Source organism: Terrapene carolina, unplaced genomic scaffold (genome assembly GCF_002925995.2).
Source record: "Terrapene carolina triunguis isolate 2854851 unplaced genomic scaffold, T_m_triunguis-2.0 Scaffold211, whole genome shotgun sequence".
NCBI lineage: Eukaryota > Metazoa > Chordata > Testudines > Emydidae > Terrapene > Terrapene triunguis.
Window position 1 is genome coordinate 37,113,792 of NW_020664562.1, and position 14,688 is coordinate 37,128,479.

Sequence of the window (14,688 nt, forward strand, 5' to 3'; positions counted from 1 at the left end):
TGCTCTGTGCTTCAGTTTCCCAATTAGTAAAATAGGGTGATTACCCACCTTTGTAAAGCACACTGCTTTCAGTGTAAAACAGTATGTAAAGTAATATTGGGGGAGAGAAAATGCTAACCTTTATGAGAGCCTCACTTGGAGAATTAAACAATAGCTCTTTATTATTATTTGTGTTACCATAGTGCCTAGAAGCCCTAGTCATGGGCTCCTTCTTTTGCGAGGCACTACGCAAACAGAACAAAAAGATGTTCCTGCCCCAAAGAATTTAAGGAATAACTGTTACACTTAAAAAAAATTATTACACAATCACCACTATCAGGTACAAAACTTCTCTAAATTTTTTAAGCACAGAAAATTCTGCCATAAATTACGGTGGAAAGATAGTCTTGTGGTTAAGGCACTGGACTGGGACAAGAGATCTGTGTTAAGTTACCATCTCTGACACAGATGTCCTGTGTGACCTTGGACAAGTCACTTAATTAGGCTGTGCGCCTCAGGTCTCTGTTTGTAAAATGCGGATACTATTTCTCTTTGTCTGTTTTGCTTATTTCTTGTGTTAGCTCTTTGGACAAGAGTGTCCTTCTAGGGTTATATACAGTGCCCAGCACAGTGGACTCAGCTCACTCGAATACTAATCAAGTGAATAGACTACAGCATGGTGTACGTTGCCCTACTGAACAGGCACCACCTTGCAGGCTAGCCTCTTTTTATAAAGAAGAATAAGTTTATGCCGTCAAGTATGATGTTGCAAATGCACACTACACAGTCCTACCTGCCATGAAATCTCTTTAAACTACCACACCCGCTATTTCTAAAGGTGCTATTTAGGAAACAGTAGGTCTGTAAAAGGAAGCAACTAGCATCATACAATTAATTTAGCCATTTACTTCCCCTTCTTCTTGATATCCATTATGTGGATATCATTAATCTAAGACTAAGTGGGGCTTTTTAGATCACTTCTTTTCTTAAGCACAATTACAATGCAAAACAGTATCTTTTTTCTTCTTTTACAGGTGGATGCTTTACATGACATAATTGGCTCTGCTCTAGCCAGTTAACACTAGTTTACTGATAATACTTCTCAGTCAGTAAACAAAGGAAAAGACAACAAATAATGATGTCCTATGTGTCTGTATATCCTGAAGCCTGTCATTTAATTATGCAGAAAAAAATCACCATAAAATGCTATATTGTATTAAATAAAGTGTAACAATTTTTCCATCATTAAATGTATCTGGAATCAAACTGAATGCCCTGAATTTTCCTCTGGAAATGCCCATCATTGCACACAAATTAAGTATAAGTTATGCTTCCAGTATATTTTCCTGTATCAATGCACAAGTCAATTGCATAAATCAAACAAAACATCCTGTCCTTCTTCATTACCCATATGGATCCCCAGAGTTCTCAGTAAAGTTCCAAGTAAAGAGAGGGCTGGAAACTTGAGTCACAATGGCAGAAAACTAAGTTCATAACAGACAATTTGAAACACAAAGAATTTCTCCAAGCATATATGGAGGTGCTATTGCAGTCCAAGAGATCATTCCTCTACATATGACATTGCATTATACTTATGGTCGTGGGGTGAAATCTTGGCCCCACTGAAGTCAATGGCAAAAATCCCATAGACTTCACCAGCGCCAAGATTTCACCCTTAATCTAGGATTTCATCCCAGTCTTTATTTTCAAAGCACTAAACAGCCTATGTCCAGGACACCTAGTGTAGAGCTTCATCCTTCAGTACCTCAACAGCTCTGCTCAGAGACAACAGACCTGTCAGCCTGAAAGACAAAGCTCATTTATCCAAGAGACAGGGCTGGCCTGAAACTGTCCTCCTGAAGGAACCACGATGAACCTCACAATGTTCAGGTCCAAACATCACACGTACTCCCTCAGCCTTGCCTTCCTGCCAACACCACATGGCACATCAAGGGCCTGAGCCAAAACCTAGTGAAGGCAAGAGAAAGATACCCACTAGAGTCACTGGGCTCTTGGTCAGGCCTTAACTTATTAGAGGAAGAATAAGAAAACACCTGGAAGAAAACTCCTATTTAGACCACCACAGTGGGAATCAAGACATTGCCTCAAGTCTGCATTAGAAGCAGTCAATTTTCCGCCTCTTGCTCTCAACCTGGCATTCTCTTGCCTGGGAATACCTCATATAGTGAGTGAGCAAGATCTTTTTCAGATCCCATGTGATCTGCATTCAAACCACAGCTAACGATAAAGGCAGACCTCCTCAAGCAGTTACAACTAAACTTCAGCAATAACCAGTAACAGCTACTAAGGCAGATACACAGTACCCCCACAAATCATTCCACAGTGATGAATGACTGGCCAGATTTGAACATGGATTCCTTGTACAGGGGCACTTTACACTCTTTGTAGACCACATTGCTAATTCTATTGAATAATGATACTGGACCTGGGGGTCCTTACATGAGGACAACTATATTATCCTAGAGGATTTGGGGTATTAGTTGTCCATAAAAATGGATCATCTTCCCATGTGACCAATTAACAATATTATTCCAAGTTCTAGCCAGTTATCTGCAGTTAGGGGGAGATTCATCTCTAGACACAGGAAAAATATAATCAAAGCCTTGAAGTGAAATGCTCTGCCTGTCAATTGATGAATGCAATATCTGTTCTGTCCTTGAGTGTTGTTATGCAGTGGGCCTTATTTTTTAAATGTACAGAACATTTAGTCTGTCTCATTTGTTTTACAGTGAATGCTCAATGTTTAAACACAACCTCAAAATTGTACATCATTTACAGGTGTACAATGTACCATTACCATTCATTTCCTTTGACATTACACACTTTATGACAAAACTGCAAGCTTGACCCTTGACAGAGAACAAATTCACGTATGTTTCTGGGACGACAACCATTAAGGTGAATCATGTGTTAATCATTATTAAAAATCTGACAAAAAACACACCATTTCTTTTCATCAATGAAGATAGTTGTTTACTTACCGGTATTAGTAGTGAAAATGCCCTTTCCATCACACCCATAACACGCAGTAACTCACTCTGCGCAAAACAATTAAAGTTTAATGTTATGGTGCTGGGAAACACTTTTGATGCTAGGAAGTGATAAAGATCTTCAAGGTTGCTCATGTAGTTTGTTTCTAAATAGTGAATTTCTGACCTCAGTTGTCCAAACCATACAATTTTCTTAAGCATGTGTTATTGCAAAATAATGCTTTAGGAACCTACAGACACAGCAATACCATACCAACAAAATAATACAGATAGATCATAGAGCAGTGTCACAGATTTCTAAATCTCTCTTTATAGGGTCTATGCAGCACAGTCATAAAGCTTCTCAGCCGTGCTCTTTTAAAAATTCCCATTTTTCAGATGTTACCAAAATAAAATACAGGCAGGGTCTGATCAGAAACAGTCAAATAAAAAAAGAGTCCCATTCAATTATATCGTGTAATGGCAGACAGCTAAAAGGAGACAAGTTTTTAAAATGCTTATATACCAATGCTAGAAGTCTAAATAATAAACTGGGTGAACTAGAGTGCCTTGTATTAAATGAGGCTATTGATAGAATAGGCATCACAAAAACTTGGTGGAATGAGGATAATCAATGGGATACAGTAATACCAGGGTACAAAATATATCGGAAGGACAGAACAGGTCGTGCTGGTGGGGGAGTGGAATTATATGTGAAAGAAAGCTTAGAATCAAATGAAGTAAAAATCATAAATGAATCAAATTGTACCATAGAATCTCTATGGATAGAAATTCCATGCTCTAATAATAAGAATATAGCAGTAGGGATATATTACCGACCACCTAACTGTGAAATGCTCAATAATAATAATGGGGGATTTCAATTATCCCCATATTGATTGGGTACATGTCACCTCAGGACAGTATGCAGAGATAAAGTTCCTTGACACCTTAAATGACTGCTTCTTGGAGCAGCTGGTCCTGGAACCCACAAGGGGAGAGGCAATTCTTGATTTAGTCCTAAGTGGAGCACAGGATCTGGTCCAAGAGGTGAATATAGCTGGACCGCTTGGTAATAGTGACCAGAATATAATTAAATTTAATATCCCTGTGGCAGGAAAAACACCACAGCAGCCCAATACTATAGCATTTAATTTCAGAAAGGGGAACTACACAAAAATGAGTATAGTTAAACAGAAATTAAAAAGTACAGCGCCAAAAGGGAAATCTCTGCAAGCTGCATGGAAACTTTTTAAAGACACCATAATAGAGGCTCAACTTAAATGTATGCCCCAAATTAAAAAACATGGTAAGAGAACCAAAAAAGAGCCACCGTGGCTAAACAACAAAGTAAAAAAAGCAGTGTGAGGCAAAAAGGCATCCTTTAAAAAGTGGAAGTTAAATCCTTGTGAGGAAAATAGAAAGGAGCATAAACACTGGCAAATGAAGTGTAAAAATACAATTAGGAAGGCTAAAAAAGAATTTGAGGAACAGTTAGCCAAAGACTCAAAAAGTAATAGTAATTTTTTTTTTAAGTACATCAGAAGCAGGAAGCCTGCTAAACAACCAGTGGGGCCACTGGACGATCGAGGTGCTAAAGGAGCACTCAAGGACGATAAGGCCACTGTGGAGAAACTAAATGAATTCTTTGCATCGGTCTTCACAGCTGAGGATGTGAGGGAGATTCCCAAACCCGAGCCATTCTTTTTAGGTGACAGATCTGAGGAACTGTCCCAGATTGAGGTATCATTAGAGGTGGTTTTGGAACAAATTGATAAATTAAACAGCAATAAGTCACCAGGACCAGATGGTATTCACCCAAGAGTTCTGAAGGAACTCAAATGTGAAATTGCAGAACTACTAACTGTAGTCTGTAACCTATTGTTTAAATCAGCTTCTGTACTAGATGTCTGGAGGATAGCTAATGTGACGCCGATTTTTAAAAAGGGCTCTAGAGATGATCCCGGCAATTACAGGCCTGTAATTACAGGCCTGACTTCAGTACCAGGCAAATTGGTTGAAACTATAATAAAAAACAATATTGTCAAACATATAGATGAACATAATTTGTTGAGGAAGAGTCAACATGGTTTTAGTAAAGGGAAATCAAGCCTCACGAATCTACTAGAATTTTTTGAGGGGGTCAACAAGCATGTGGACCAAGGAGATCCAGTGTTCTTAGATTTTCAGAAAGTCTTTGACAAGGTCCCTCACCAAAGACTCTTACGCAAAGTAAGCTGCCATGGGATAAGAGGGAAGGTGCTCTCATGGACTGGTAACTGGTTAAAAGATAGGAAACAAAGGGTAGGTATAAATGGTCAGTTTTCAGAACGGAGAGAGGTAAATAGTGGTGTCCCCCAGGGGTCTGTTCTTGGACCAGTCCTATTCAACATATTCATAAATGATCTGGAAAAAGGGGTAAATAGTGAGATGGCAAAATTTGCAGATGACACAAAATTACTAAAGATAGTTAAGACCCAGGCAGACTGCGAAGAGCTACAAAAGGATCTCTCAAAACTGGGTGACTGGGCAACAAAATGGCAGATGAAATTTAATATTGATAAATGCAAAGTAATGCACATTGGAAAGCATAATCTCAACTATACATATAAAATGATGGGGTCTAAATTAGCTGTTACCACTCAAGAAAGAGACCTTGGAGTCATTGTGGATAGTTCTCTGAAAACATCCACTCAATGTGCAGCGGCAGTCAAAAAAGCAAACAGAATGCTGGGAATAATTAAGAAAGGGATAGATAATAGGACAGAAAATATCATGTTGCCTCTATATAAATCCATAGTACGCTCACATCTTGAATACTGTGTGGAGATGTGGTTGCCCCAACTCGAAAAAGATATATTGGAATTGGAAAAGGTTCAGAAATGGTCAACAAAAATGATTAGGGGTATGGAACAGCTTCCATATGAGGAGAGATTAATACGACTGGGACTATTCAGTTTGGAAAAGAGACGGCTAAGGGGAGATATAATTGAGGTCTATAAAATCATGACTGGTATAGAGAAAGTAGATAAGGAAGTGTTGTTTACTACTTCTCATAACACAAGAACTAGGGGTCACCAAATGAAATTAATAGGCAGCAGGTTTAAAACAAATAAAAGGAAGTATTTCTTCACACAACACACAGTCAACCTGTGCAACTTCTTGCCAGAGGATATTGTGAAGGCCAAGACCATAACAGGGTTCAAAAAAGAACTAGATAAGTTCATGGAGGATAGGTCCATCAATGGCTATTAGCCAGGATGCGCAGGAATGGTGTCCCTAGCCTCTGTTTGCCAGAAGCTGGGAAGGAGCAACAGGAGATGGATCACTTGGTGATTACCTGTTCTGTTCATTCCCTCTAGAGCACCTGGCACTGGCCACTGTCGGAAGACAGGATACTGGGCTAGCTGGACCTTTGGTCTGACCCAGTAGGGCCATTCTTATGTTCTAAAAAGGATGGATAGAATAATTATAGGTATTTTGCAGTTTGTTTTGAGCATGTGGAAATAATCCATTTTCCACCGTATTCCCTGTTGTTTTAAATTTAAATTTCCTTTTAACACCATACATCTACAGGGTCAGATTTTCAAAACTAGCCACATACAACTGCACATGTACACATGTGCACCATCTAATTGATTGCATAAAGATACCTTGTGTGCAGAAGCAGATTAGGTGCCTATTTTGCCATGTGCCTGTGCAAATCCCTGATTTACTGGCGCACAAAAAGTCTCCACATGAATAAATTCATTACATGAAATGGGTCTGGGTGCCTAACTTTGAAAATCTGGCCCATATTTTTAAACACAATTGCCAAATTACACGAAGGAACACTTAGCAAGAGCAAAAATGATGAATGGGCGTATGATTAAATAAATGAGAACTAAAGAACTGACAAAAGTGAAATCACTCTGTAGCTTGAGCTTTTCAGTATAACAGAAATGACCAGATCTCTATTTAAATGGTCATCATTAGCACAGCTGTGAAATTGGCTGTTGTAGACTGAGCTTTTCCACAATCAAAAACAACATACACAATTAAATGTGTGAAACATGCAATAAAACTTCCATTCCTTTTTGCAGAAAGTACTCATTCGTCATGTTGATCTAAGCTAGTGCTCTATAAATATGCTGCACTACTGGATATGCTTCCATTGTTAAGCAATAGTGCTTCCTAAATATACCCTTTAATAATTGTTTGCTCAGAATCCAAGTGGAAATCCTAAAGCACTTAAAATGTTACCAGAAACAGCTGATTAACTCACATGCTTGACAAACATTAAAGCCTCATGAAAATGAGCCCTTGCCCTATAGAGTCAATGGACATTGTATATAAATAGGCTGGATTCAGCAGAATCCTCAGATCTTGGCGTTGCTGGCCCTCTTTCTTCCCCACTGAATTCTGATCCAACAGGTGCTATTTCTGCAAAATGAAGGGTGCAATCCAGGGTTTGGTTTTAATCTCTCTCCTGATAGCAGTCTCTGACGTAAAAGGTGAAGAGAATTTTATGAAGCTTTGTGGGAGAGAATTCATAAGAGCTGTCGTCTTCACATGTGGGGGATCCCGATGGAGAAGGCATCTGATTGACGATCCACAGGATCTATTTGGTAAGTGTTGGGTTATGTGCAGTGGGCTCACTTCTTCCCTCGTATGCATTCACAAATCTAACTGAAATCAGCAGGGGGTGGTGTCACCTGGATGCCTCTAAGGGCACAATTGGATGCTTAGTTTCTTTTATCTCTGTAAAATGTATTTCTTGAGTCGGTATTGTGGGGGCTTTGTTTCAGATAAGGAAGTGAAATTGCACAACTTTGCACTATGTTTCTCTGAAGCTTACCTAGCTTAGGTAAGGTTTTGTTTTTTGAAATAAAGGATCTAGGTTGAGATTTTCAAGCCAATTGTGTGCTTAACACTTAGTTTTGAAATGCTCAACCCTAATTTTTATGTCAAGGGGGGGGAAATCCTGCCCCCTTTGAAGTGAATGGAAGTTTTGCCATTGTCTTCAAGAGGCATGGCTTTCCCACAAGATGTTCTACAGTACAAACTGATTTGCAAATTACTGGGAAGTTTCAGAAAATTCAGCAATATACATTAAAGTCATACCAGGGTAATACGCATTGCTAGCGATTTGTACTCAAAATTTGGGACCTTAATTATAAAGGATTAAATAAGTGAGTTTGATTTTAGGAAACCATTCTTTCTATGTATTTTATATTTTCCAGTCAAGCATCTACTTTCATGGACACTCTTATACTAGTGAAAGCTTGAATCTCATGGCTACATGCAGAGAAAAAGGTTTGGCTAGAAATACTTCTGCAAAATATTTTAGAGAACTAGCCAAATGGGGAAATCACTTAACTCTGTATTAGGCAAGGAGTGGATGTTGCTGTACTTTATGATCCTTATTCTCTTTTTTAAAGAGCGCACCACATTGTATTAAGAGCTTCAAAATACAGTATTCCTTAAAATGCACCTGAATTACAAACAGCTGGGAAACAATTTGCAATACTAGGGTATAAATTTTTGAAAATCTTGGAACTATTCATATCTGATACATAAAGCAATGGCACTTGAACTTTAGGAAGGAATGTACCATATCATAGTACAATATGTTGATTTTAAATGTAATGGTCAGAATGAAGGGGCACTGTTAGTACTTCGAAACAAATGTACAGTTAGTTTCAGCCATCAAAGCAACTGCACTAACAGATTTGTTGTCCTCACTTAAACAGCTACACAGACAAGCTGTAAAAGAATTACAGATTCTTTAATGGGATATTAATAGGCTCTTTAATTCTTAGACATCTGTTTCAGTGCAATTCTGGTGAAATAAATGTTAATGATCAGGTAAATCCTAATCATTCAGACCACAATAGACAGGCACAATGAACCAGAACGAGGTGAGAATACCTTTGACCTTTTGGTTTCTTTGGTGTAGGCTACTTTATCTTTTCTGTTAGAGCTGAAAGTCTACACTTTACTAAGGATTCTATGCCCTCTAATTTTAGTTTGTTTCTAATTTTTATGCAGAAGACAGAAAAAGTCACCTGCATTTGCCACGTGAAAACAGTGATTCAACAGAACCCTTGGAATATGGCATTCAGAATCTAGAACCCATGAGGGAAGAAACCCTTAACAACAAACCCCAGTCTCAGAGAGACTTAAGAGGCACCAGGCAAAAGTCTATACAAGAAAGACGGGAAGTGGTTTCGCTGCTTACTACATCCTGCTGCAGCATCGGCTGCAGCGAAAAAGATATAAGTTCACTGTGCTAAAATGTATCAGATGCTGGACCGATTATATCCATAGCTTTAATACATTAAAATAATCACAACGTGTAACTGTCTGAAACTAGACTATTACAATTGTGTTTCTTGAATTCTAGCTTTATTTTCTGCATCACACCGAGACTTAAAGGTTAAATTTTAAATAGTATAATGCAAAGCAGCTTTGAAATGCCTTTTAGTGATGATTGCTCAGCTCTTTGTACAAGGCATTTAACATGTTTTAAATAGTTAAATTGCAAACCACATGTGCAAATATTTTCCCCTGTCCAATTATTGTACTAGTTTCAGTTTTTGTGGCTAAATTTTAATAAAGTGTGCCATGTACTATGTATGTGTCTCACTGTGCTTTCTCATTTATGAACACTCCCAGCAGGATTACAAAGCTGGGGGTATACATAGCTAATAGTGTCACTCAGAGATCAAAATCATAATAATGCAATACATGTAGTATCCATAATGCCTTTACAATATGGGTATCAGAATGAAACTGTGATTCAAGCACCCACGCTCAACATCAGACTTGCAATATCAGATCAGACCAGTGATCCATCTAGTCCAGTGTTCAGTCTCCAACAATGGCCAGTACCAGAAACTCCAGAGAAAGTTGCTAGAATTCTCATAATGGATGATCATGGAATAACCTGCCCATCAGCAAAGTTTCTTCCTCGAAACCCCAACAATTCGTAGCTGGCTTTTGCCCTGTGCATAAGGGTTTGTAGCCCTTATACTTGTATCTTATTGTGAGCTGTTGTTGTCCCCACAGTTCTCCAAATAAAGTCTACACAAGGTCAATTTCTGGGTACAAAGTCAAATTTTCCCCCTTACAGAGAGATTGAAGATACAGTTCCGAGCTCAAGGAGGTACATTTCCTCTTGTAACTAGAGACAGATCCCAAAGTCAAAATACTTTTTTTTTTACCTTTATGCACCTTAAAAAAGCACATTTATCCAAAAGCTCTAAGCTTTTTGGATATTACTTAAAAATACATATCAAAACTCCTCCACTGCAATCAGGGCCGACGAGAGGGGGGGAAGCTGGTACAAATTACTGGGGCCCGGCGGTCTGGAAGGGGGCCCGGTCCCACCCCCCTCGTCAGCCCTGTTTAGCCGGTCTGCCCTTCCTGGGGGGCCCAAAAAAATTCCGGGCCCGGCTTCCCCCCCCCCCCTCGTTGGCCCTGTTTAGCCGGTCCGCCCTGGCTGGGGGGCCCGAAAATTTTTTTGCTCTCGGCGGTCCTGACTGCAATGAGACAACAGCTATATCCTCCAGTATGACCCAAACCAGCAAGACAAGCAAACAAAAAGCTAGAACTACCCTCCCTCTCCAGCAATTCACCAGCTTCCCAAGTCTCTCCCACTTTCAAATCCCTTGAATAAACAAAACGTGGCTGGCAGTTTGCCCTGAAGATCATTAGATCTGGCATAAAGTTTTTCAAAAGTATTCAAGTGGCTTAGGACCCTGAATCTAATTTTCAGAACCTATGGCCAGGTCTACACTAAAAAGTTAGGTTGACCCAGCTGTTTGGACTGTTCAAAGTGTAGACATAACCCAATTCCCATTGACTTTCAAAGAGACATAGGCTTCAAAGTGCCTAAGTCGCTTTTGAAAATTAGAGTCAGGCTCCTAAGATTATTGTGCTGTTGAAATTTTACCCCGAGGGCATTTTGACTCAAGATCATGGTAGTAGAACTAGTTTATAAGCTGTGGGGGCAGCCTTAACTTCTGTGCTCTGACTGGGCTATTGGAGATAATGGTACAGACAGCTCTAACGCCCTGCACCAGCCGGGCTCTCAGGATGGCTCCAATATAGAAGAAAAAACAGTGCTTGCCTGGGGAGTTAGATAGGCACCATTGGTGCTAGAAATATTACCCAGTCAGAAGACCTGGTTGTAACACAATTAAATTTTGTAGCATGGATGGTACCTACTCATACCCCCATAACCAGGCCAAAGCCTTGGACTGTTCAAAGCTTTTGCCCAGTTATAAGGAACCCAGGAGGGGTCCCATCCACACTTCAATTTTTTAGTTGTATTGTAGTTGGACCAGGGGAGTGCTGTCAAGCAGACAATCCTGAAGTTAAATTGTGACAATATGGCACAATGGTCGATTCAGTCACTGCCCTTGATCTGTAACATCTGTGTTATTCTTGCAGCGAAACTCTCCTGAGCAGAGAATGAGGAATTGAGCCAAATTGCAGGGCTCCGCTGAGGCCAAACGCCTTTCCCTTGGAACAAGTTCTGCAAAGGGGTAAAAATGAGGTGGGGTTTATTAAACCTCGTCTGCTTTTCTATCTAGTGTTTTCAAAAACAAAACACATTGAACAACCCATTTTAAATAGATGGTGCCAAGGAGAAGTTCAGAACATAAAAAACTTGCATTAAAGATTAAGTAGTAAACCTAATGCTGCAATACTGGTGCAGAAGAGATGTACAAGTATACATTTATAATAATCAAATATTAGGTATTTTTCCTTTCAAGCAGTGGGTCTCAAACTTTTTTTACTGGTGACCCATTTCACACAGCAAGCCTCTGAGTGAGACCCCCCCCTAATAAATTAAACACATTTTTTAATATATTTAACACCATTATAAATGCTGGAGGCAAGTGGGGTTTGGGGTGGAGGTTGACAGCTTGTGACCCCCCATGTAATAACCTCGTGACCCCCGAGGGGTCCCAACCCCCAGTTTGAGAACCCCTGCTTTACAGTATTAGCAGTAATTGGCCTAAGATTAAATATTCATATATGTAAGAAAATTAGTCCTGACCTTAGATCTTCTACAGCAATGGTTCTCGACCTTTCCAGACTACTGTACCCCTTTAAGGAGTCTGATTTGTCTTGCGTATCCCCAAGTTTCACCTCACTTAAAGACTACTTGCTTACAAAATCAGACATAAAAATACAAAAGTGTCACAGCACACTATTACTGACAAATTGCTCACTTTCTCATTTTCACCATATAAATTATAAAATAAATTGATTGGAATATAAATATTTTACTTACATTTCAGTGTGATACTTGAGTCTGTTTTTCACTTGTGAGCCTTGTCTGTGGGGCTGAAGCATGTAACTTAGCTTTGCAGGGGCCCCTGGTGATTGCCCTGCTTCCCACCCCCTAATGCCAGCCCTGCACTTCCAATCCCCCTAAACCCATCCAATGACCCTCCCCCTGGGGGCTGCACACCCCAGGTTGTGAAACACTGATCTAGATTAGTTGAGTACCTCCTGAAAGACTTCTGTGTACCCCCACGGGTATGCATACACCTGGTTGAGAACCACTATTCTACGGAAGTCTTAGAGGCTTTTTTACCAGATTTTTACCATCTTTTGGAAACACCTCTGCTTCAGCTTATAAAAAAAGGAGATGAAAGCCTCAAAAAAAGTAAATGATCCATGGAGTAACGTACATCAGCTGGTTAAGCAACGAGCTATAAAAGTTAGGCCCTGGACACTCTACTACCAGATAAAACTGAATCCCCTGCCATATCTGGGTCATGGGTTTTTTTTTTCTTTTTTACAGTTCAGTATATGATTTTTTTATGTTGTAAAGCTAAGTTTATTTAACATCAAGAGCTAAAACCAGTTGGTTCACATTGCAGACGCTGCTGTGCTATTTTCACTTTTGCTAAACTATGGCCACTTCTGATGGAACATTAACTATAAACCCACATGGCTCTATGTATAAAAATAAATAGAAACCAGCTCACTGTTTCTCAAACACCAAGAGAGATTTATTTTTGACACTTTAGAAAGTCACTTAATTTAAAACCTAAGTTCTACATATTTGCTTTCTACTATAAAATTAAAACCCAAGCAGACCTGCTTGGAATCATGGTACATTTTGATCTTCCATGAAAATTCCTGGGTAAAGCTTATTATGGGAGTGATATGTGCATGAATATGATCTCATCCATCCAATATATCAACAGGTCTCTAAAGTGCACAGATCTAAAATGCAAGCTGTATGGAAGGTGGACTTAATCAGGTGAAATTGACCTGCATACCATATAAGGACATTTCTCCCCTCCTCCTCCCACAACTCTGTGATGTTGCACTCCATATGCTTTATAAAAATATGCTTATGAATGTGAATATGATGTAACTGGAATATGCTTTATGCAAAAGGTGTCTTGTAAGGTATCATTACAAAGCTTATAATCTACTGAGTGTGTTCATCCTATTTATTTGCATGTATTATTTCTATGTCTGAAGTTAGGAGAATAAGACATAAATTTGTATTACTGATGTAAACATATTAAGTGGAAGCTATTAAGGGTGCTTCAGAATCAATGAACTGTAAATGGCTGTTTACTTGCAAACCTTCCTGTGTATCAGAGTAGCAGCTGTGTTAGTCTGTATCCGCAAAAAGAACAGGAGTACTTGTGGCACCTTAAAGACTAACAAATTTACGAAAGCTTATGCTCTAATGGGCTACAGCCCACTTCTTCAGATGCATATCATGTCAAGGCTGCTTCCCCACTCTGAACTTTAGGGTACAAATGTGGGGGCCTGCATGAAAACTTCTAAGCTTAACTACCAGCTTAGATCTGGTCCGCTGCCACCACTCTCGATGCTAATTCCCTTCCCTGGGTAGCCTTGAGAGACTCTTCACCAATTCCCTGGTGAATACAGATCCAAACCCTTTGGATCTTAAAACAAGGAGAAATTAACCATCCCCCCTCCTCCCTTCCACCAACTCCTGGTGGATCAAGATCCAACCCCCTTGGATCTAAAAACAAGGAAAATAAGTCAGGTTCTTAAAAAGAAGGCTTTTAATTAAAACCTTCCTGTGTATGTGTGGGCCAGCCCTGGAAGAATGGAGGCTGGGGTCTTACAGTGACAGGTGACCATGTCACCGGATAATGAAATCCATCTTAAATCTGGTACTTTTCCATTTAGGGTGGAAGCATCTCCTGCCACCCCTCAGGAGGAGTCCCCATAGAGCCAAAAGAAAAGGTTTTTATGGTGCAAGGATGCTGCTTCTCCCTATACCAGAAGTTTGGAACCTGGCCCACAGAAATGTAATATAAAGGGTTTTGTATGGGGTATAAATTCCATCTTTGTCCACAACACTTTTTGTATCAATGGGGATTCCATATGTGAATCCAGAGCAGCAAATATCCCTAATATCTATATATTCTGTTTTCAGCATTTAAGATGACCTCATGCTCTGCCTTAGTGGTACACTGATGTAACAATTAAAAATCACTTGGTACGTTTGGGCAGAAAATGGTATCTGGCAACGTCAAATTTCGTATGCTATTTAAACAAAAGTGTTTTCCCCTTCTATTCTGAATGTTGTCATCTCAACTTTTCTGGGTAATTTATCAACTATTTTCAAGGTGTGTACTTGTAGGTATAAAAATGACAAGGAGCAGAACACATTTAAGCCTTTTAAGAAACTACGGCTTTGTCTATGCTACCACTTTTGTCGGTC

General features: G+C 39.5%; 2 protein-coding genes across 2 annotated transcripts in view; both read left to right on the plus strand.

Moving 5' to 3' along the window:
• Window positions 1–1,058, plus strand: part of WDR78 (WD repeat domain 78) — a 46,662-nt gene extending 45,604 nt beyond the window's left edge. The window contains exon 15 of the mRNA XM_029912391.1: window positions 1,014–1,058. Within this exon, the coding sequence (XP_029768251.1) occupies window positions 1,014–1,058 (45 nt within the window). The remainder of the gene's footprint in view (window positions 1–1,013) is intronic.
• A 6,340-nt stretch (window positions 1,059–7,398) lies between these two features.
• Window positions 7,399–9,244, plus strand: LOC113407397 (insulin-like peptide INSL5). The gene is made up of 2 exons (XM_026655862.1): window positions 7,399–7,576; window positions 9,000–9,244. Exons 1-2 carry the CDS (start codon window positions 7,399–7,401, stop codon window positions 9,242–9,244), a joined length of 423 nt encoding a protein of 140 aa, XP_026511647.1.
• The last annotated feature ends 5,444 nt before the right edge of the window (window positions 9,245–14,688 follow it).

What these genes read in the sequence shown, in the direction of transcription:
- LOC113407397 (XM_026655862.1), top strand. Translation starts at nt 7,399, where the DNA reads ATGAAGGGTGCAATCCAGGGTTTGGTTTTAATCTCTCTCCTGATAGCA. An exon ending in CGATCCACAGGATCTATTTG is followed by an intron (nt 7,577 to 8,999) that starts GTAAGTGTTGGG and finishes ATTTTTATGCAG; the next exon opens with AAGACAGAAAAAGTCACCTG.